This window comes from Asterias amurensis, chromosome 13, assembly GCF_032118995.1.
Source record: "Asterias amurensis chromosome 13, ASM3211899v1".
In the NCBI taxonomy this organism is placed as follows: Eukaryota; Metazoa; Echinodermata; class Asteroidea; order Forcipulatida; family Asteriidae; genus Asterias; species Asterias amurensis.
The window spans coordinates 8,958,572-8,983,462 of record NC_092660.1 but is presented as its reverse complement, the minus strand read 5'-3'; the positions used below and the strand labels follow the sequence as shown (position 1 = coordinate 8,983,462).

General features: G+C 39.3%; 1 protein-coding gene across 9 annotated transcripts in view; it reads right to left on the bottom strand.

Moving 5' to 3' along the window:
- LOC139945937 (adhesion G protein-coupled receptor L2-like) overlaps window positions 1-24,891 on the bottom strand; it is a 95,233-nt gene that overhangs the window by 34,972 nt on the left and 35,370 nt on the right. For 6 of the 9 annotated variants that reach the window (XM_071943465.1, XM_071943469.1, XM_071943472.1 and 3 more), the window contains 7 exons: window positions 21,138-21,527; window positions 20,153-20,372; window positions 15,931-16,043; window positions 11,293-11,487; window positions 10,505-10,618; window positions 3,516-3,628; window positions 2,796-2,984 (listed from right to left, as the gene is read on the bottom strand). In XM_071943465.1, coding sequence (XP_071799566.1) covers window positions 2,796-2,984; window positions 3,516-3,628; window positions 10,505-10,618; window positions 11,293-11,487; window positions 15,931-16,043; window positions 20,153-20,372; window positions 21,138-21,228 — 1,035 coding nt within the window. In that variant the 5' untranslated portion in view covers window positions 21,229-21,527. Of the gene's footprint in view, window positions 1-2,795; window positions 2,985-3,515; window positions 3,629-10,504; window positions 10,619-11,292; window positions 11,488-15,930; window positions 16,044-17,370; window positions 17,481-20,152; window positions 20,373-21,137; window positions 21,528-24,891 lie in introns of all 9 variants that reach the window. The other 3 variants (XM_071943471.1, XM_071943470.1, XM_071943468.1) reach the window with 3 other exon arrangements.

Sequence of the window (24,891 nt, the reverse complement as noted above, 5' to 3'; positions counted from 1 at the left end):
TTAATTTCTCTGTCAATCACAGGAAGTTGACAATCTTGCTGTCCAACAATGAACGGTCTCCGGTGAGAATTTGAGACGTGTAGAGAGGGGGGAACGTGAACGGGCGGTCGAACCTATAGTGTTCTAATCAAGTTACATCGCCCAACTCTTGCCCATAACAACCTGTACAGGAGCACAGGAAGTTCCGTATTCTGCCCCGTCAAATAAAAAACTCCCAAAGGGCTGAAGACAACTTGACTTTCAGATACTGGTATGAACTTGTAGGCAGACAAGGAGTAATACATGTACACACTTGGCCTTTTTTGAGATATGCCTGTAATGCTCCTATCACCGAGAACGCTCTGTGGTCAACTTCTTAATTTTGTGAGGGGCTGTCCGTTCGAATCCTACCTTGATACTAGTGTTCTAGCCACCGTGGGTCATGCTGGGCGGGCCTGCCCAGAACTACCTCTAACAAATTTCACCCAGCACTCTAAGCAAAGCACACTGTGCCGCCCAGCACAGATTTCCCCACGATTGCACTTCAGCAATGATGGCCCCATATCTAAACATGAATAATTTTGTTGAACTGCTCGCCCTTGGTCGACTAAATTGGATTTAGAGCCCACCACTAAAATTGGTCTTGCTACAACACTGCTTAATACATTTAGATGGTTTTTTTTGCTGAAACATTGAGAACCCATGCATAACTATACTATTCTTAAACCAATTCAGTTGATTTGTGGGTGTGTGGGGGTATACTACATGTACATAGGAGTGAGAGTCACTGCTGACACATAAATCTGAAACTGGGATCCCGATCTTGGGAGGTACATTTAAATGATGGCATGTCCGTCTTTTGATAACCTCCGGAGTTGTAGATTCCAAGGAGCTTTTGGGAACGGTATCCTCAGCACAAACAAAGTCGATCAAAGGGCAGAATTTCTTTAGCACTGTAGAAAATTGTTGTCACTTTTTGTTTACCGGGAACTCTGAACTCAGATCAAGAAACATCTTGTCTCTTGTTATCTTGACTAAGAATTCAGCCCCTCCCTAAGTCTAGCTGGAGTAGGCTGACTCCACCCCACAGCTGAAGCGAGTAGGCTTGGCATGAGACCAGGCATTCTGAACAACAGAGTCTTAAGGGTTAGCTATTGAGTTACATCATCCACACAGACTCATACACATTTGAAAAAACAAAGGGTATGATTGTGCAAAAAATAAATAAATACTTTCAAGCGGGTGGCAGTCCCCTTGGATTTGGATCTACAGAATCTCTCAAACGAATCATCACAAACGAAAATCTAGGGACAGTCACCAAAAATAATGTTTTGTTTTAATTCTGTTGGTGGGTAGTTCACATCTATTTTGACAGAAGAAAAAGATCTGCGAAAATACTGAAATCGAAATAGATTCTGACAATTACTTAGAAGAGGCCTGTAACTAACAGGTTTGTTGGAGAGTTGTCTGCTATAAACGTAAGTCACACTGAAAGTTGGACTTTTCTACTAACAGAAAAGTTCGGGACAAAATAAAATTGAAGTCTTATCCTGAGAAATCACTGATTTAGTGGAGCTCCAGAACACACAAATGTACCATTTCAGTTTTGCCGTAAGAGACAAATTTATCGCCCCAAAAAACATACGGGGTTGATCTGGTACCCCGAACAAAGTAATTGACAAAATAGGGAGACCGCCAAAATAGGGCTAGATACATGTAGCTTAGTTGGTAGAGTGCCGCCGCTAATCCAGAGGTCGTTGGTTCGAATCCCACTCTAGTAAAAAAAAAATTGTTCAACCCCCAAAATAAAAATAAAACATACATGTACGTTAAACCTTTACCCAATTGTGTGAAGGCACGCACGTACACATGTATGTACTATAGCTTTTTAGCAACAGCTTCTGCCAACCAAACTGTCTACAGTTGACAAATGACACATCACCCCAAGAGTTCAGTTTGGCAAATCACAAGCTCCCTTAACTACAACCACTTGCAAACCCAGACTTTCTTCATCAATCACTGTCCACATTGTAAGAAAAAAAACTAGAGAGATACATGTAGTCCCGCAGGAAAACACACTTTCAGTCTCTCTCTCTTTCTGTTGTGATTTCTTGTTTCTTCTTTCCTTTCTTTTCGTTTCTTTTAATCATTATGAGGGGGATGATAAGGAAGTTTCTCGTTAACTGACGTTCCAATTTACAAGGACAACTACAAGTTCATGGCTCTCAGGGGACCCAACCCATCACACTTTTTTTAAAGGGGGAGTAAAAACAACACACAACAAATTAATGTTCATTGCTGACAGATCAGTTTAAAGACGTATTGGAGTGTGTACATTTTACACGCTGTAATTAAAAGCATACTTGTTTTGAAGCTTAAGGATGGTAATGGTTGAAAAAGAAATTAGCAGACTCACAGCTTATTTGAGTGATTAACTAGAATCCATCCTTGCTCAAAGGACGAAAATCGGGTGAATTGGATCAATACAGGGTCCAATTTGATAGAGCTACTTGACCAGAAATGAGCAGGATACCGGTCACAAATGGTAGATGTCACATTGTTTTTTTGGCTTGTATAAAAACACTTATCTGGTAAGCATAATTTTTGCGCTTAGCATGTGGTGAGGACATCATCACAAGGCATGCCAGGGCTGAATGCCTAGCAAAATGGAGTAAGTAAGCGCAAAAACACAAGTTCACTGCTAACCTGTGAAACACGCTTGACAATAGCGCTTATTTCCCTGCGGATTATTTACTTCTGGTAAGCAGAGCCACGACATTGATCCCTGTTCCCAACCATACTGATTCACTACATACCTGTGTAACTTTCTTGGCCATGTCAAACTGTGCTGTTTTATTGAGACCCACCAGCTCTTGCTTCAAGTTCCCGACTGCTCCGTTCATAAGGTCAGTGACGATGAGGAGATCTCCTCCATAGACCTCATTGTTGGACCCCACGGCTGTTGCCATGACATCAGAGAGGTCTGTAGCTGAGGTATTGCTGGACTGCACGTGGAATGAGAAAAGGGATGAGAAAATGGTGGTTATTCGCAAAGTAATTGAAAGTATTGTTTCTTTGTTCAAATTACGACGCTGAGTATTTGACTAGCCTATAATCTAGTGGTAAGACTGCAGGACTTGCAATCACAAGGTTGTGGGTTTGAATCCTACCAAGCTAACCACTGATTTCACAATGACTAAAATGAGTACTGTCAGTTACTGAAACACAACTTCTTAATAATAATAATAATAATAATAATTGTGGCTTCTTATAAAGCGCACATGTCCGTCACCCAGTGACGCTCCTGGTGCTGTAACATACAATATTTCCTGCCAGATTGTAGGACTACGTTTGAATTATGAGACCTAATTCTGATAGCACCATGTAATGCTTTACAAGATGATGTGGCGCAATTTGCTGCCGATTGGATTAGTCTTCCTTGTGGGAGTTTGCCGATTTCCCTTGATGGGAAGGAAGAGCATCCAAACAAACAAACAAACAAACACAAGCACGAATAAACTTTTTCTGTGACCTACCTGTTTTTTGATATCCTCAGCCCATGCCGATGTGCAGAGACTGAGATCGGGGCCGGTCTCAGGAACCCATTTAGCTGGTCTCCCTAAACAGTGCCATCTGGCGTTGACTGCACCTGTTGGTTACAAAGCAAAGACCAATCAATTATTAAAAAAGGTGATCACACCATGAGGTAACAAGTTCTTTTGGTACTCCCAGTGGGGTAGACACATCTTTCTCTATGATCACATTACAATAATATTGTGGTACTAATGTACAATGCCATAACGCAAAGACATACATGGCCTCTCCATGAAGTTGTCAGATGTCATAGGCTGTAATGTGGCTCAACACTTGCCTTCTTGGCTAGCAGAGGTGTTTCTTTTTTATTATCGCTAGAAATGATCAGACTGCAGTAAATGCCAACATGGGAAGGGCCTCTTTTTTTGTACCAATTTAAATTTTGGAAGAGTCCAATTATTGCAATAAGTAAACTACTGTAAGCTTGTAAAATATTCGCAGGTGGATCAAAACTTTCACAATATTTGTACCGGTCTGTCGTTTAAAAGAGTCAATTTCTATGCAGTACTCTGCAGATTAACTCTTGCAAGCTCTTCAAATACATAGATGTGGATGGTGAGATATTCTTATCGACAGTGGAAGTTACCCCGCCTGGGTCCATATGTCTGCTTATTAGGATGAACTGTGTAAAGACCCAAGTTCATCCTCTATTCGGATCTGGGGTCCCTGAAAATTGTCCCGGTTGTGGGACAAGCAATCCTATCACCTCTGCCGACGATTTCACCAAACTCTTCCTAACTTAGGATTAATCTTAGGACTTAGGACGAGTCATATTCCTTATCCAAAGACGTTAGGGTGCATTGAACCCATCCTAAGTTAGGACAGGTTACTCGACCTAACTCGAGATAGGATTAATCCTAGCGTTTCGTGAAATTGGCCGCTGGTCAACCTTAACTCAGAAAACCCGGTACTACCAATGCAAGTCATGGCAGGAAAGTAATGACAAAGCCCCAAAAGCCCACATATCTGACAGCCAGTCCACCTGACAATAAGATACGGTGTACCAACTTCAGGGAACTAGTACAATATTATGCAGCAGAGCTTCACATTTTTATGCAACAGGTTTAACTCTTGTACGCTCATAACACCAAGGGATTGACCAAATCTTCCTCAATACTGATTTGTCTTTTGTGAGAGTTAATCTCCTCAATTGAAACAAAACAAACAAACAAACAAACAAACAAACAAGCAAGCAAGCAAGCAAGCAAACAAACAAACAAACAAACAAACAAACAAACAAACAAACAAACAAACAAACAAACAAACAAACAAACAAACAAACAAACAAACAAACAAACAAACAAACAAACAAACAAACAAACAAATAAACAAACAAACAAACAAACAAACAAACAAACAAACAAACAAACAAACAAACAAAAAAACAAACAAACCCTACTTTGAAATGTCATCTCTTAATCTACATTGTATGCCCCTGTTTTTAATAAAACAGTGTTTATTGATGTCATGCTTTGACTAGAATCTGATCTCATTTATACCTTTTGCTGTATAATCCATTAAGGGGAGGGGGGGGGGCATCGTAATGATCTTAACATTCCAGAAGCTTAAGCCAATAACAACTCAGGTGTTTACATCATTAAAGTTATCGAATTTAAAAATGAATTGTTTTCAATTGGCCTTTGACCCGTCAAGGTCAAATATACAACACAAAAGGTCCGGTATAAATAAAGTTGTCAGGCCTGATTGGGTAGCCCCCTACAATAGACCAATTTCTGGGTAGGTTGAGTTTTGTTACCCATTTTATGAACTTTTCTCCCCCAAGGTAAAATCAACTTATTTACAGATGTTTGGCTCATCAAGGCTTGAAAGGTTTTTGAGGAGAAATAAATCTTTTTTTGACATCTTGTTAGAGACAGGGGACACCATGATGAGAAGCCTAGTGAGAGAATGTCATGTGTTTTGAGGGTTGACAAATGTTTTAAAAAATAGGGGCTCTCCAACATAACAAAATGTGCCATGACAGCATCAGAATTCTTGCTTTTAAAGTGGGGTCATAGATTGGTTTTTCAGTTGTTTTTGTCAACAAAATGCATATTTAAAGGCAAAATTAGAGACCTACATGTATGTGTACTATAAAAGTATATATAAAATAAAACTCACACATGTAAGTTTCAATTGAACACAGTGTGTACTTACTGAGACAACCCGGTTTAAAAACCAATATGAATCGTTATATATAACTCACATTTCAACTGATTTAATACACTCCAAACTCTTATCAGATCTCATACACATTGTATAGTCTAAAATACTGTTTGTGTATTCGCGCATTCTCAACATTTTGAGAAAGGATCCGCAAATACAGGCACTTGTACTACGGGACCAATGATTTTTATTAGTGGATAAAATGATTTCATTGGATAAAAGTGCAATGTCGTTAGCTTTCTATATCTCAGTTTTCATTGGTCCGAGGTGTTTGTCAGCTGTACTTTCGATCGTCCTGCAGTTGGCATAACGCACATGTACATATATGTATACATGTATTCGGGATTTGACTATGAATCTCCTGGATGCCAGGGTCAAAGGTACATGTACATATACATTTGTACAAATCTTGACTTAGCTCCAGGCAGATATCTGGCGTAATTCACGAGCCTCAAAGTGTGACGTCAGATATTCAGGCTAAGCCACCCTGATGAATGACACTGAAGCAATGACGCAGGAAACTCCTCCCCTAGTCCCTAATGACTACATGTACCTGATACCCACTGAATGTAAAGCAGACTCCACAGAGAAAACTCCTGTGTCACGGCCACGCAGTGAGCTCTCTCTCTCCTTTACAGATCAACATTTCATCCTCAAGTACAAGAGCAGACAACTCAGTGATTCAACTACCATGGTAACATGGTCTGGGTATGCCGGATGAATTAAGGGCAAGGACTTCTCTAACTCCAAGCTTGTCAAAGACAAGTCTGTGACTCTTGCGCATGCATTAAATGAAGAGGGAATAAGGCCAAGGTTTAGCATTGGATTTGATACATCCATATGTTAACAAATTTTGAATGTATTGCCATGTCATCAAGATCAAAGCGGTTTGTGATGATCCACATCAATGGAAAGATGGCATAAAGATAATACGACAAAAAAACACAAAACGCAAAAACCATCTAGCACTGAAAGACAATACCATGTCTTGCCGTATCAGTTAAAGAACACTAATGAGTAAAATTACAACTGTTTTATGGTGGAAATATAACTTAGGTTTGTGGTAACACCATGTGAATTTCTTTTCACAACCAAAACCACATCGAAAAAGAAATATTCACATGATGGTGTTACGGCAAACCTCTCTTAGTATAAACTCTGATGAATGAACAAGTCTGAAATCTTCCCACTGGGGCGGTACCACATCACTTGATATCATGACAAGTAACACTACATGTATTGCCTATTTGACACGTCCCATGAGGGCAAAACAAGCAAATGATTTCTAATTCCTCCTCATTAATCATCATGAATAAGCGGTGGGGGGGGGGGAGGACTCTCGGCTCTCCATTGGTAACAGAGTAAAACAGTTATTCCCTTGGGGGATTCTGAGCATTTATTCTGATCCCATTTATATCCTGTTTGTTCAAGCCAATTAAAAGAGCGGCATATTTCGTTGCTGTACATGTAGTTTGTTACATTCAGCTCATGGTGATCTCCATTGGGGGATGTTAAACATGTTAAAGAGCAGCTTGGATTGGTTAAAGAAGGATAGGTGCTTTTCACATTAGCTTTTCAAACATGAAATATCAGCTTTCAAGGCAGTGGACACTATTGGTAATTACTCAAAATAATTATTGGCATAAAACCTTATTTGGTAATGAGTAATGGGGAGAGGTTGATGGTATAAAACATTGTGAGAAACGGCTCCCTCTAAAGTGACGTAGTTTTCGAGAAAGAAGTAATTTTCCACAAATTTGATTTCCAGACCTAAAGCTTGGAGTTTGAGGTCTTGAAATTTTACTCGGTTTGGCCTCATGAAAAGTTAAACGGTTTAATTGTTGAAACTGAAAGTACTTCAGTAGCAGTTGTTTTGTTGAGAGAACCCCTGCCATACCTTATCTTGATTCAAAGAGAGTCATACCATCAGGGCCTAATTTCATGTACTGTTTACCATAAGAAAAGGAATGGCGCTTAAGGAATGACGCTGAGGGAATTCCACACTTACATGAACGTCAAGCAAATTTCACAGGTTAGCAGTGAATTTTTGCATGTGCGCGTGCGTACTCCACTTCAGTAGTCATTCTTTGCTTACACAGCTAGCGCAGAAATTCAAAGCTTGCACGGTAGGCGGAGAATGGTGATTGCAAGCGCAGAGTTCGGTGGTTAGGTTCAACGGTTTTGAAATGTAGTTTTTTGCTTAGAAAACTAGATAAAATCTGATGGTAAAATTTAAGCCTGGAATGGTCCATAAATACATGGAACGGCAGCCGTCATTAGACAAACATTATATTGGACAAGAAAGTATTCACAGACATACAACTTTCTAAATGCAAAATAAAAAGATGAAATGGCTGATCATACTTAAATTTTGTACAGTGTTTTTCAGTTTTCTATGACACTGTTTTGAAAACCAAAAAAAAAGGAAATCAGCTGGTCAGCTGAAAAGTTGCAAGCCTGTATTCATAATTTGTGAAGTGTACCCACTCACTCCCCATTTTCTAAGTGTAGGTTCTGCTGACCTAGAAAGGGGATTTCAGGAAGCCTGTTATAGGGTACTAATTAGTAGGTATCATAACCCTCCCCCGTCACCCGGTCACTTTATTCTGGGCACTAACCCCTAAAGGGGGCACTTGTTGGTCCAATGTGCGTCAATGTTCACGTGCCCTGTCATAGAGGGGAAAGGATATTAAAGGCTCTCACAATGTCCACAGATTTGCATTAAACTTACACCGTTTAAAGATAAAATGATGGTAGAAAGCTTCCCTTTCACTTTTACTTGCGGAAGTGCTGTAGAGTAAAACAATGTCCCAAATATAATTTTCATCTCAGTTCCTGCATGTAAAACATATTTTACCAGTTATTGGTTATGGTATTGTAAATGTTTTTACCAGTTATGGCATATTACCATAACCGGTAAATACGATTTACACGCTAGAATATTTGTCCCCTCACTGAGACAAACATTATTTTTGTGATTTGTTTTACTCATTTCTCAAAAACTACAGCACCTCAGCAAGTAATACTTTAAGGGAAGCTTTCTACCATCATTATCTTCAAACTGTGTAAGTTTTATGCAAAAACTGTGGACATTGTACAAAAATTACCCAAGCCCTTTAAGGGGAGGGGGGGGCAGGGGGGTCAATGGCAAAGAAGGCGACAGCATTGAGTTCAGGTTAACAAGAGCTTCCCTTTGAGAGTTTCCCTTAGTGTTAAGGTTACATATAGGAATGGATGCCTGCAGCTTATTTCAAGAAACGCTAGGATTAATCCTATTTCGAGTCCTAACTTAGGATGGGCTCAATGCATCCTAATGTCTATGATTATGGAATTTAACTCATCTTAAGTCCTAAGATTAATCCTAAGTTAAGAAGAGTTTGATGAAATCAACGGCTGGGCATACTTAGTGCTTAGTGCAGAATTGAGCAGGTGACGGGTTTGCTAAGATGGAATGATTAATTGTCAACCATCAAAGCGTCAACTAGGGAACCACGACAGAGCAACTTGAAGCCCAATTGTACCAGTGACAGCGGAGCAAACCACTAGTCTTTAACTAGATTTCTGGGTTATTTTACAACATTACAAGAACTCGAGTCCAGTGAACTAGATCACTTGGAACAACTCACATCACTCCAATGTGTACTCAAAGTTGTGCCGTTTGGATTGCTGTGATGCGCGGTTGATTGGTTTTTTTTAAAGTGTTTATCACATGATTGAAAAATCTTGCAACAAAAAAACACCAAAATAACTGTAAAAAATCCATGAGGCAAAACAGATATCGATGACGGGAATAAACTAATTTGATTATTATTAGACAAGATACAATTTTTCATTGCCAAAAATAGCCTACTGGCCTGTCATTGAAAACGTTAGGGGACCCTGTATTTGTTTTCCCCTTTTGGTATTGCTATCCATAGCAGATATGAAGGTGCACTGTGCTCAATCCAACCACAAAGAAAGAGCCAACAGATCGCATGTCACCATCATGTCACACAAAATTTCTCACCTCATCTCAGCAAGGTAAAGTGATGACGAAAAAGTTCATTCCTCTTCAGCCCAATGCCCTTTTTTTCCTCTCCTCAATAAGATTTTCAGTTTTTTTCTAGATTAGAACCAGCTGGGATGTTAGCCAGCAGACGATGGGGGTTCATGACCTGTATTTGACAGGTGTCAAGCACCTGTTTGCTCTACATCAGGGTCTAATTGCCCAGGAACATGGTCAACAGCGCTGATAAACCAGGGCCTCCGTTTCCTTTAGAACCTAGGCCGCCCTGAGGTTAACTGCGTTGATACTCAACTATTACACGAAGACCTTAGACATGTTTAGAGCATTGAGATAATAATTATTCAGATCCAGACCACTAAGGATTTCGATACCTTTTGTAAAAAAAAAAAAAAAAGGGACAATTCTTTTCAGAACTGATAAGTTTTCCGCATTCTGAAAATCTACTCTTATCTGTAATAGTAGATTAGTAGAATATAGTGGAGGTAGAATATAACTACTCCGCGGTAGAAGAAAATCTACTCCGTGGTAGTAGAATATGAAGCAAGTCAGTTCTCTGAAGAACCAAATTTACCTTGCAAGTAGATACACACATGGTGTTACCGTGAACCAAATATATATTGATACCTCACCAAGCCATTGCAATGCCTCAAATCCCGCATCGAAGAATGTTACAACCAATTTTCCTTAAGAATACTGCATAGGAGCCCTATAGGTATTGGACATTCCCATAGCAACCTCCATCTCAATCTGACTACTTACCGCTCGTTCCCTTGGGACATGGCTGTATGCTCAGCTTGTTGGTCTGTGTACGAGGCCAATTAACTCCCCTCTGGTTGGTGGCAGCACAGAAGTCAAGGTTCATCGTAGTTGTTTCTGAAAGACAAAGATAAGAAAAAACTGCCCTGAAACAAACAAATATTTCTGACATCTTGGATAAGAAATGTTTTTCTTCGCCGTTTTTTTTTTTTTTTTAAAGAGTAGTGTGTGTATTGGTCATGTGTACAAGATGTTTCTTCTCTTAGTTTAGTTTAAAAAATTTAAGTTAAAAAATAAAACAAATTTAACATCCCAACCAGACAAAAAAGACACGATTGATGAAAAATGCTTTTAAAAAAAATCTCCCACAGTTCAGAATATCAGCAGTTAGCTTGATAGGAATTCAACCCCGAAACCTTGTGATTGCAAGTCCTGCAGTCTTACCACTGGACCACTGTGCAGTATCCAGTACCTAATTGGGTTGCAAAATATTGTGAAACCGCAGTTGGGCAGGTTATTTGCTCAAAGAGCTGCATGTGTACAGAATGCTCCACTATCTGTGGATCACTACACAGGGTACAGTTACCAATTGGGCAGCAAGGAGGCCCTTGCACAGAGACTAAGGCCATGTCCTAATTGGCGGCTACACAAACGGCTACGGCTAGTTTTGCCGCGTCATCATGCGTTGAGGTATAGGATGCCCTTAGCAACACCCTTAGCAACAGCCGTAGTCGTAGCTGTAAACGTCAATTCGGATACGGCCTAAGAAATGAACCAAGAATTGAACAAACCTATGAGTTCTTCCTTCGTAGTCGGTGACACAGTTGTAGCTGGCGTCATTGTTGTCGTCACCGTGGTTGTGGCCTGAAGGGTCGTTGGGGCGGGTTCAGTTGTCACCAGGCGTGTTGTAGTTGGAGCCCTCGTTGGAGCGGTGGTTGCCGCAGGTGCATGGGTTGTTGTAGGCGGCGTGGTGGTCTCATCCACAGCTGGTGATAACAAATTTACGAAGTCAAAGTTTTAGATAACCTTTCTACGGGCTGCATCCCATTCAAAATGCAGTGTGAATCAGTCATGACAGCTTGGTTTCAACTTACTGACCAGAACTTTACACGTAACACATAATTGATAAGTTGTTACAAACAATACCTCAGCAAACCAAGTTCACAACACACCTTTTCTTCCAGTAGCCAAAAATGAAATTAACCATACATGGGCCAAGCTTGCACAAGGACCATTGTGACCATAGTTTGACTAACTTTGCCCGAACTCTATCTAGTTGGACTACGCCAGTCGAATATTTGGAACCAACCTCCCAAGCATGGTCACATCACTGGTTATCAAATCAGCAGTTCTGGTCAGCCATATGATAACGAGCGTTAAATTGCCACTCGCCCTGAGATGACATGACAGTAGTTGGGGGTCTTTGTGCATGCTCTACGTATGTCACTAAACAACCACTCGTTAACCATTGATCCTTGCGCGAACTTGACCAGGACTTTCCAAAATAGAACAGTAATTTTGTTCAACATGTAACATGTAATTCAACAACTCCGAACACAAAAGGCCTATCGTAATTTCTTACAGGGTTTGCCTTAGACTTTTTTAGTGACTGGCCAGAGCTCGTTATTTCATTAGTCCAACAGCTTTTTCACTGGTCAATATTGTTTTATATTTTTTTATGCAATTCGCCAGACACACAAGGCCTGAAGGCCACTTTAAGGTGTGGGCTACAATTTTTGTTCTTCCAGGGGCCGTTGCCACCTACCCCAAGGGCTGAAACAGGGTTACCCCCTTTACAGTCCATACGGATGTAGGCTTGGGTATCATCAATCAGAAGCCTGGCTGGTAGTAGAAAGCACTACCTCCCCAACTTTATGTAGCAAGTGTCACGACAGGGATTCAAACCCACATTCTGCTGATCGAACACCAGAGCTTGAATCCGGTGCTCTTAACCGCTACATGTAGGCCACAACACGGCAGTTCAAATGGAATAGGAAGCCTTTTTAACACTGAACAAGCCAGTCGGACCACTTGGGAGTGAGTTTTGATTGGTCCTCACGTGTTTTTAATAGGAATTTGGCCAGCGGAATACTGTTAAGAGAGAACACTGTCTTTGGGGCTAAGCAGGGTGGGTATTTTTTTTTTCAGGGTGGATTTTCTTTCAAAGGCTTGAAAACGCCAGGGGGGAGGGTTTTATTTGTTGTGGAATCATCAGAATATTTACCGATGATGGGGCGATCTGCAAGTGTGACAAGATAATATTTCCTTGTGTCTCCTGCGATAAATAGTACACGAACAGTCACAGAACGAATAAGTCAAAGGAAAAAGGCACGGGACAGGGGGGGAAACACAACCTGAAGAACAAGTAGGATGTGAAACTTTGCATGGTGAGAGTATAGTTAGACGAGGTTTGCGGGAGCATCATGAGTTTATCTCTTTTAACAGATTGAAATGTTGAGTTGTCAATCACCAGTTCTTCTTAGAACCAACATTATCCAAAAGATATATGTACATGTATACATGGTGCTTCCGTAAACCTGACCTGAATTACATGCAAAATTCTATGAATTATAGAGTTGAACTCCAGTTGTTGTTGTTTATAATTTGAGCATTTAAAGTTTTTCAAAGGCAAAAGCTGTAGTATAGCCAAATTCTAATGCAAAAACTCTGTGTTTTTTTTTCCATAATGGAAAAAAGAAAGATATTTCTTAGCTTGAATATACTAATCTTTATCTAATGTTTGTTCCAAAAATGAAAAGATACTTCACAAATATCTTCACAAAATATGGAAAGAAGATTAAAGTTGTAAAAAAAAAAGTGTCTCATTCAACAACTTTTTGTTCTCACAGAAAAATGACAGAATTGACTGTGTAATAAAAACTATAAATAGACAAAACTGATATAAAAAATCTTCCACTATCCAAGTAATTTAAACATTTATGTAGTATATGTTTACATATCCTTGCTTTTAAACATAACAATAATGGTTAGATTTGTTATGATGAAAATGACAAGTAGTTTCTCTTGCATGCAAAGCGGTATTAGGGATGGTGGTTAGCCACTGGATTCAACCTATCAGGCAATAAACTAATTCTGCTTTCTGTTCAAACACTAACATTGCAGCACTTTCATTAAAAGAAAATAAACAGAAACTTTCACACCCTCTGAATATTTTGTCTCGGTTATCAGTTCAAGGAAAAGTTTACGCTGTTTTTGGAAAGGTTATATTGTTTTAATCCTATATAAATGTATATGTACATGTACAAAATACAATATAACTTACATGAGAAAATCTCATTTCCTGATTAAAGGGACACACCGGCTCACCGTTTACGCAATTTAGGGGTGGAGAATCATAAATAATGTGTTTATAGATGGTTGCTGTAAACAAAAATCATCAAAATGTCACGTATTAAGCGAAAAATGATTTAAAAAACCAAAGTGGCCATATAACAAGCTTCAGTTACACGGACTCTTTGAATGTGAATCTTATGTTAGAATTTTCACCATTATTTACATTTTGTAGCGATAATTTGAATACGTGATCTTTTTCGTCAATTATCGTACATAATTTTGTAAAAAAAAGATTTAAATTTGGTTAAGTAAGTTACTTTTAGACGGCTGCAAGTAAAACTAGCCCGGAAGGTCACGTGATTGTTTGTACCACTTTTTGGTTAGAACAATCACGCGACCTGCGTTTTTGTCTTAAAATGCTCAAAAACGGCTTAATTTGATGATTTTTTTTTAAGGACTGTTCTTCTTCATTCCTGGAAGACTGTTGAAGTCACATCTTAGTCTATTTTGTAGCCAAAATAGCCCAATTCGGCCGGTGTGTCCCTTTAAGTTTTGATACATCGCAGAAAATCCAGAGTGAGTACATGTATGTCCACGCAGGAAGATAAACCCCATTAGGGATACACATTCTGAGAAACATTACTGACAGTAACATTTCTCAGATTCAAATTTGAGGCATAAAACTGATATCTTTTAAGATAACCACATTACTTCAAAGTGAAATGTTTCTCACAATGCTTCACCCTAATGCAAGCTGCTGAAAGGGTTTCAACAAAAAGTTCTGATTGCAATTGATTTTAAGAGTGATTACCAAATGTACCTTCCCTTAAAGGCACTGTACACATTTGGTAATTGTCAAATACCAGTCTTCTCACTTGGTGTATCCCATCATAAGCATAAAATAACAAGCCTGTGAAAATTTAGGCTAAATCGGTCATCAAAATTGCGAGAAAATGATGAAAGAAAAAACACCCTTGTTGGACGAATTTGTGTGCTTTCAGATAGGAATAAAAGACTTGAAGTCTTTTATTATTTTAGTAAGACATTACATATTCCTCAAAAACTACGTTACTTCAGAGGGAGTCGTTTCCCACAATGTTTTATACTACCAACAGCTCTCCAATGCTCGTTACCAAGTCAGTTTTGAAGTTAATATTTGTTTTGAGTAATTACCAAACGTGTACCTTCCCTTTAAGACTGAAATATGTTTTTTGTTTTTTTAAATGACATTATAACTTGTGTTTTAGATTTCATACAACTATATCCTCCAGATAAAGAAAACAAATCTTCAAATAAAAAGTCGCCATGAATCTTTTATTTGAGTTTCCATTTCATTGCATCGAATCGTTTGTTTTGTTTCGCTGGATAAGGTTTACACTAACCTTTTGATAACCTACATACATCCATGTAGAGAATTCATTATGTGTCTTGAACTTGTTTAGAGTATGCAAGAAGTCTTTTGCACTAAACAACCAGGGGGGCAAAGACCAACAAGGTCATGGGAATGTGACACCCCATCAATGCACTTTCTCAGTTGGCATGTTGAGCCCCTGTTGGCAAATGAAGCCCCAACTTAAAAAGAACAGCGTTCGGTCACTTTGCTTTAAAAAAAAAAAGTTTTTACTTTCCTCTTTCAATAATAGTAATGACGATTTGGGAGGCCAATCATCCTTACTCGCAGCTGAAAAGCTGAATTGCGAAGGATGCAGCTATATAACATGTTTACTCCGTAGGCTTGTTTGCTCCACAAGCTTGTAAAGGGTGCCATCGTCAGCCAGCCACAGGACCACGGAAGCACACTTTCTTGCCAGAAAAAGGAAAGCAAGTCAGCAAATTGGCTTTTGTACATCTTTCACAAGAAAAATGTCCTTGCTATGCCCCGAACCTGCCAGGATACCTTACAACCAGAACCAGGCCCACCTTATGCCCAGAACGAGGCTATCTTACGCCCAGAACCCAGCTAACTTATACCCAGAACCCATTGCCATGTATACCAGGCTGCCTTTTAAATTCTCCTGATGCTCTATTTTTGTCCACGCACCATAATCCCAAACATACTTTTTAACAAAACTTTCTCCTACCCATCACCAACAAACCGTACTGTCACCGAAAGCCAGGGGAGGCAAAGTACTTACTGGGCGGGCTGGTGCACTCAAACTGTACCTCCAAGTATTTGAAGGTGCCCGGGCAGGGGTTGCCAAAGACCCCGCTGGTGGCACGTACAGAGCAGGCAGACCGATAGTCACATCTGAGATATGGAGAAGGAGTTAGAAACACAAGAACATGCAATGAAGACTAACATGATGGTGATTTTGTAATGCAAATGGATTTCAACGATCAGGCACTTCAGGTTAAGAAACTCCCATAGTGTTTGTTTGTAATGTTTAATGGGGGTGTTTTTGTTTTTGTTTTGTTTTGTTTTTCTTTTTTTCTTAATTAATAATCAATTCACTTAGATTTCTGAATTTAGCTTTGAAGGAACATTCAAATGGTATCCATCACATTGGGTCACGGCGAATATTTGTATTGTAATTTTTTATTTTTTTTATTGACAATCAACACCTATATTTCTGAATTAAGCAGCCAAGGAGCAGCCAAATGGCATCCAACACATGTGTCATAGCGAATGCAAATTTCTTATTCAAGATTTGCATTACTCCAAAGATTGTTACAAATTGTGTAGGCCATACATTTTACACATTACCATGTTGTGTTTTTACTCAAACATAAAAATGCCAATACAAAGGGAAGTATGTGACGTACACACAAGAAAACCGAGACTTGCGGCCGAAACATTCCGAAAGGTTGAGCAGAGTTCAACCGCTGCAAGAATCCTTCAGGGCGAAACCTGTGGTGTCAACTTTGGCACTTGAGTACAAACTGGCCTTGTTGCTTGCAAGTATCGTTTCACAACTTTACACAGAATTTGTGTTTGTAAGTACAACAGGTGGGAGAGATATTTGGCCTTTGGTATGGATACATTAAAGTGTTACCATAAAAACCAAAAGGGTAAAAAAAAAAAAAAAATGAATTAAAGTCGACGGGAGATTTCGAAACCGTGAAGTTGCCTACTCTTGTGATTGTAGTAAATTATCTATCATTCATATTATGGCATGAATAAATATTATCTAAATTTAACAGTAAACATGATCCATCAATACAAAGATGTTATGATTGATCACTTAAAACGATGGAGGAACACACTTTTTATGACTCAGGCCACAAACAGCACAAACAACATTCGTTAAAAATAGATGAATTATTCATGAGGTCACACAGCGTTGATTTTTTATGAGGGGTTAACGAGATAAAGATTGAAGTAGCTAAATTACATGATTGGTACACACGCAAACACACACTGAAGTTAGTTGTAATAGGTGTATTTTTAAAAACAGCGGTAAGTCAATTGTCATGCAGCATTTTTTTAACAATTATTATTAATGAGCCTTTTTTTGTCAATGTCTCTTCATTCTAGGATTCTAGGAATTCTAAAGCAAGCCTTTTCCACGGGCTTCGGGTGATTATAGATACAGGGCCATGCACTGTTGCAGTAAGTGCCGTTGTTGTATACTTACGCTGTGGTAAACACCAGAGCCTCACCTCTAAGAACTTAAAAATCTTAGGGCAGGGGTCCCCAAAGACGTCAACAATTACAGGAATCGTACAATGTGTCGCGTTATTACAGCTACAGAGGGGGTATTAAAGACATTGGTCATCAGGGTCAAATGGTAGTGATTGGGGTATTTGATTGAGAGGGTCATGATGGGGAGGAAATACCATGGTCAGAACATATCAATTGAATAAAGAGGTCAAATGAAAGGTCATGGGGGTGAGAAGTACTTTGGGATTCAAATGGACAATTACAGTGGTGAAGATATCATGGTAAAATAAGAATCATTGAGGAGATTTGAATGGGGTCCGTAGTTGTAAGGAAAAACCGTCACCATGGTCAGATACTGGACTATACATATTTAGTAAAAACAACAAGTAAAGAGGAAAAATGAAAGGTCATGGTGGTGAGAGGTACTTTTGGATTCGAATGGAAGGTAATGGTAGTGAGGATAATAACATGGTCCAAGCTGAAGCTATGGTGGTAAAAAATAATTGTATAAAGAGGTCAAATGAGAGGTCATGGGGGTGAGAGGTACTTTTGGATTCGAATGGAAGGTGATGGTGGTGAGGATAATATAGTCAATCAAAATCATTGGAGGTCAAACTAATATAAAACATTTCCATATTATAAACAGGACACATGCAAGGTCGCAGTGGTGATGACACACTGTGCAAGGACTATGAGAGTGAAAAGTGAAGGGTGAAGATGGTGATAGGGTCATAGAACAATAAAGTGGGCGGCAATCTGGAGGCTGTGTGATAGCAGCTAAAATGAAAAGTATATGATGGTCAAATTGATGGTGTGTAAGTGAAGTGAATACATAATGCGTTGACCCCCTTGCACCCTTGTCACATTACAGGCAGTTTCTGTCTGCCACACTCTCAATTTTGGAAGTTAACTTGCGCGTAAGAAGTATAAACACTGCATTGCATAAAATGCACACTACATGTACACAGGACATTGCCTCGTCAGGACATCAGGGCCCAATTTCATGGCTCTGCTTCACGCCAAATTTTGCGCTAGCGATCACCATGCTCCGTCTACCATCTACAGGGAAAGTGCAAGTATCTGCCCAAGCTGTGTGTACAGTAAGTGAACAAGCAAAAAGTCACATCTGCCTTGTGAATCAATACGCTTGATGTAAGTGCTGAATTCCCTGCTTATGTAAGCGCCGATTCTTTGCTTCTGGTAAGCAGAGTCGTGAAATTAGGCCCCTGTGCATTGGTGTTCACAATTACCTCTTTTTGCATGCAAATTTTGTAGTGTGGTGTTTTTCATATCTTTCCATGCATATACCAGACGTCTTTAGTTTGTGGACTGTTTTCTTATATGCATGTTTCAAAACTTAACCTCATAATTTTTGTTTTCAAAAAGTTTTCTGAAATCAATGCGCATTGGGAATGACACATGGCATGCATGTTCAAGTAAATCACCGCAAGAATTGCATATTGTTCCTCAAACTTAGCAATGTCACTGCATAAAAATTTAACATTCCTTAAAAACGCACCAAAGATAAGATGTTTGCAAGACAAGGGGTCGATTTCCAAAAGAGTTAGTACTAGTCCTAACTTAGGACTAGTTGGAGATATACAAATTGCATGGATAGTCCTAAGTTAGGACAAGTAACTGGTCCTTACTCGAGATAAGACTAGTCCTAACTCTTTGTGAAACCCACCCCAGGTTCCTCACCAATCATCTGATTCAAAGACGATCAACTCCGAAGAAAAAAACGAAGTGCAAGTGCATAACATGAAATAAACAAATGAGAAGTGTAGTGTATACTGCACTCTTAGAACTATAAGGGTCCGTTCTGCTATCTTCTCCATGAATGATAGCAGAATGAACGATAGCGGAACACACCCTCATAGTTCTAAGAGTTACATGTAGTGTAGTGTATCCTGTTTGTAAGTACAGCGTAATTGTAACAACAAGCCCACTTTTTCACTGATTACCAGAAGCCAATAGAAGTTGCATTGAGCTTTTTTTTTACGAGTTTTTCTTTGACGATTAACATGTATGCAAGAAAACTTGAACAATGGTAAACGTTGGAACATCTAGGTGGCAGCAGACTTACATTGTACCAGGTAAATTTTATTGTTTACCTTGTTCTGAGCTTGCGCACAAGACCAAAAACAATGGATTGACCTGGTAAGTTTGCTGCCACCTAGCATCACAAAAGTCCCCAATTGGACCTGGTTTTTACTGCACTTCAAAGACTCAAGGTCTTCTTAGAATGGATGGATAAGAAAACTCTTTGAACGGTGAAAGGGGTGCTCTTTTACTACACACAGAGGTGTGCAAATTTTGGAGCTGGAAGTGGTGCAAACTTTGTGAGTGCAAATGAAGCGTGTGTGACCTAATGACTTACTAACAGGAGAGCACAGCTAATGTTGTGGAGTGAGGTTTACCAATGGAATGATAATGAAAACAAGATGGAGTCATGTTTTTTTTATACCAACATTCCCCCATGTTTGGTTCATTTTTTTTCTTAGCTTGTTGTGAGGTTCCCCTTTTTGGGGAATGTTGGGTGATGAAGTAAAAGCAGCCAACAATCCACCAACATAAATTGTGTTTTGAACAATACTCACTAAACAGTCTGTAGTCAATTTGGTGGTTAAATAACACATTCATTAAAAAATAAAACAAAGAGAAAACATTGGCACGCATCATAAGGACGTTCTGATCGTTGTACATTTTGGATGACATCTAAAAGGGATTTGAAAAAAAAAAGGTTTTAATCATACTTTTGTGACACGATATCAAACGACAGTGGCTCGATGCAGTTGGTGTTCTTGGTGTTGGCCCGTGGGCACGTCTCTGCGTCAGTCCGTCCGAAGTTGGCGGACTCGATGAGAATCTGCAGTCCTGGCGGGCAGCGGAGGTCCATAGTTTTGCCCTCGCACACACTGCTGTACAGCGTGTTCTGAGCTACACGTTTCTGTCTCTTGTTTGTTGGTACGCCACCTACAATTGTAAACATAAAAGACAGTTCAGTGCACATGTAAAAGACAAATCCAGAATACAGTCAAATTTTTGAGTATAGAGACAAAACCAAAATCTTAAAAAAAAAAAAAAAAAATCTGGCCGACATCAAAGGCCCAACAAGACTTTCATCTGGTAGACTGGAGATAAAGGTTCCTTCTAAAAGTCAGACTGTCAAAAATGTACTTGATAAGTCAAGGCCAAATTAGCTATTCATTTCTGAAGTGGGTATTCATGAAGTTGTGTTATTTCCTGTATCCCCTCCCCCACTCTCCAAAATAGAAAATAAATTGCACAATGTTTCCTGAGAAACTGCATATAAATAGACCCCCTCACCAGATTAAAAACCCTACGGTGTGTACTTGTTACCCAACTGGCCCGGTGCCACAAAGTTCCACAGGAGAATGCAGTGACCAAGTCCATAATGCACAAGGCGTGGGGTTTCCTTATAATACCAGCCTTACAAACTGAAACCCATGAACAAACAGAAGAAAACCAACACCTAATGCTAGTCTTCAATCTGGGCCAAGATGTTCAGGCAATGTGACACAAAATATACCCTCCCCTGGTCCCCCATTCAAAACCCTCACTTGAGTGGAGACCACGCAATGAGAGCCAACACTGGAGGGGGCTGGAAGCCCAAGGAGATATGGCCGGGATTGTAGATGGTATGGTACTTTATGGCACCTTGTGGTACCAGACCAGTGCATAGGAGTGTGTTTTTTTTTATTGCAAAAAGAAACTTACCAACTTGTTGCTGCACCATGCAGAGTACCAGTAGAAACCAGCATACCTCTTTCATCGTAAAAATCCTTCCCCTCGTTGGCCAGGCGGCCATCTTGAAATATATAAAAAATCCCTTCCGACCTCACTTTGGTACACACCACCTTCAAAAACGTATTCCTCCAGTAGAGTCTGCCAGCTTCAGGTTCACAGTGTTACTATCCGTGTTTCAATAACGTCCTACGACATCAGCAGTGACGAGACCACGAGTTTGGTGTTTCTAGTCGGGACAACGCTGGCGTTGAGTGAGCTACTGCAACCGGGTAACAGGACTAATCCAATAGCCCGGGCTCGGCTACAAATATAGACCCCCAGTGGGTCGTACAGTCAGTCCGGTTGTGGTTACAAGTGTGTCTGCAGGAGATAAAAGTGTAAGCGAGTGGAGTATGAATGGGAGGGTTAGTAAACTCTAGAAGATGGGACGTAGAGGAAAAGTGACTGGTCATTGTCACTGAATATGGCTGTCTGTTTCCCTTAGTCTCTTGGGGATGAGTACAGGTTGAACTCATAAAAGTTAGGGTCATCCAACAACTTTGAACATCTTTCAGGGATTACTGTTTGAGGGGAAAGGATGGGAGGGGAAGGTGACGGACAAGGAGAGGAGGGGTGGGGTGTTAAGAAGGTCATGGATCTGTTGGCAAAGTATACCTTTGATTTGTTTTAACCATTCGATTGTTAAATACATTTGAACATACAGGCTTAAATATAATTTTAAAAGTTTGTAGCATTTTCGAGATATCACCAAAAACCTGTAGCGAATATGCTGATGCAGTAAAAAATAATCCATTTATACACAATCTGTGCAATAACACTTAACTTTTGTTTTACAAACAACATTACTTCCACAGGAAATGGTTCGGGAAAAAAATTGCTAAGCAGTAAACTGTTTTTAAAAGCAGTCTATGAAATTGACCCATGTCTTGTCTTATATGATATTAAATTTAGAGATAAGCCACAAAATATGTGTACATTTTCAGGCTAAATGACTCCAACCGCCTCCTCTGATACCAAACTGCAAGGTCAGCCAGAAAGTTCAACTACAACCCTATCTGACCACAATTCTTCAAAGGCTAAGTGATTTCTTCCTCCATTGGTTTGGACAAAACAGCCACAGCCTGTCCACCTTTCTATTATTGCATTCAGCAAAATATAAATGACCCAACACTTCACAATCAGCTGCTAAACAAATGCAGGCAGTTAAAAGAGAAAACCACAATCAGCCAGTGCATTATTGGCACTATAGTGCACAATCCAACCACACAATTATAACTGTGCTCAGTTAGGCCTATTGTTTGTGGTCAGGTCAAATGGCTTGTGACTGTTAGCTCTTTATATGACCCAATATTGTCCCATCAAGCCATTCGCACCTCTCCAGGTCAGTAATATGCAAATGTGTTGCCTTTGATCAGTCGAGTTGGTCTTTGAAAAGCGTTTGTAATCGTTTGTTATAAAATGCATGTTTTAAAAGTAGAATACAATGATCCACACACATTTGCCTGAAATTTGCGTGGTTTTCCTTTTTCTTTGCAACTTACACGGTCGGTTATTTATGGGAGTCAATAACTTGACTCCCATAAATGGCCGACCATGTTTGTCGATGAGGTAAAAGCAAAACCACGCAATTTCGAGTGATACTTTTGTGGATCATTATCCTCTACTTTTAAAATATCTTTCTAATCATATGCATTTTATAACAAACGGTTACAAACACTTATCAAAGACCGACTCGACCGATCCAAGGCAACGTGTTCCTTTAACTATCATACAAGCAATTACTGCAAAAGTTAAACTTCATCCCGACACAGCTTACTATCCTGACAATATACTGCTAGTCACCGATCAATTTTTTTCACAAGGATTCGACATGAATTCCAATAATAACCCGTTCCCCCTCGCTGGGCACCCTAGAAACAAGCTCAGGCAGAAGCTGTCACAGAGCTCGAACAACTCCCATGCATCTGGAGGGTACGAGAACTCTATAATGAAAATGCCTTTGCATGGTGTGGGGGGGGGGGGTGGTTTCGCTGAAATTGTAGACGAGCATTTGCGTGGATCAATGAAACTCAAGTACACCTCTGGAATTTATTGACCATCAAACTGACAAAAAGCAGAATCCTGATATGGACCATTCCTTCCGCGCTGTTCGTGATTATTAAACTTTTTAAGAACCAAGCGTACCAAGAAAGTAAATCTTAAGAAAGAGGGCATAGGAAAGTTACTGAAACAAAGAAGGAAAGGTGTTTAAATAATGATGTTTATTTCTTATTTTGTTTAATTCTTCTTTACCCTTGGGAGAGCTCTCAGTGAAACACTGTTTTCAGAGGTGCCCAGCAACTATAAACAAACATCAGTACACGATTTCCCTTCATCTATTCACACAGTTCGTTCAATGTATAATAAATGGTCTAAATTATTTTTTTATTACAAAAATAATTAAGACCATTCATTATAACAAAATAATTAAGACCATTCATTATACAATGAACGAACTATGTGATTACATGAAGGGGAAAAAGTTGGACATTTTAAAAGTCACCAGATTTATTTTAATAAAGTTGTTTACGATATCATTTTGATAAATCTTCCATTTTTCCATTTCTGGGACATAGGAGAAGGGTTAAAAAATTACAGACAGTAGATGGTTTTCAAATTGATGACGTGCAGTAAGTTATCAATAAAAAGGGCAACTTATTCAAGTGAATATCATCTTTAACACTTCGGTAGATGTACCTGCTAGTTTACTGCGCCAGAAACAAACACTCCATTGGCCAAAGACCACACAGGGATTGAATCTAGACATCAAAGTTGTGCACAGGATTGGAAGTAGGCTAACGCTAATCACATCTGATTCTGCATAGAAGCATGACAAGCAAATTGAATCATGGTGGAAGAAACTAAATAAAGCCATATCTTGAACCCTATACTGTACTTCAGGTACAATTATTAAAGGGAAGGAATATGTTGATAATCACTCTTAACATTAAATTTATCCCCCAAAATTTGAATCAGAAAAAGCGTAACTCAGATTGTGTATTCCTGTTAGGGGTTATCTTCCTGCGCGGACAATTTCATCCAGGATTTTTGGCAATAACCCAAAAACATAACCACCATTTGAAACGAAACTTTCATATGTTGGTTTTATTGTTAACTGTACATGCAACATTTATAACTTAAAACTAAATGGTTTAAAAACTGGGTCAGCCGCCTAATCTATAAAATAACTTTGCAGCAACCACAAGACACTGGTACAGTACTGTGAATGTATATTATGAACAGCAAAGAAGGTCAGAGAAAAGTGATTTACAGCTACCAGGAATGTCCGAAGGCCAGACCCGCAGTCTGCTCCATCAATTATAATATTTTTTTTGTCAATCATTGACAGGGGTATATTTAAATCCTGGAGTGTTGTTTTGTAACTGTTTTATGTTGCTATTAAAAACGGGTGATGATTGCAATTATTTGTGGGACACGGAATAGCAGTTGAGCTGGAAGTGCAGATGAAAAGTTTCAGAATTGAAAAATGTATGGAGACGTTTTGAAAGAAAATAACTGCTGTTGTCAACTTTAAATTCTACATCATACTAACCCCAATTATTCCTAACTGTCAAATGGTTTAAAAGGGAAGGTACCCGTTTAGTAGTTACTCAAAACAAACATTAACTTAAAAACTGACTTGGTATTGAGCATTGGAGAGCTGTTGATAGTATAAAACATTGTA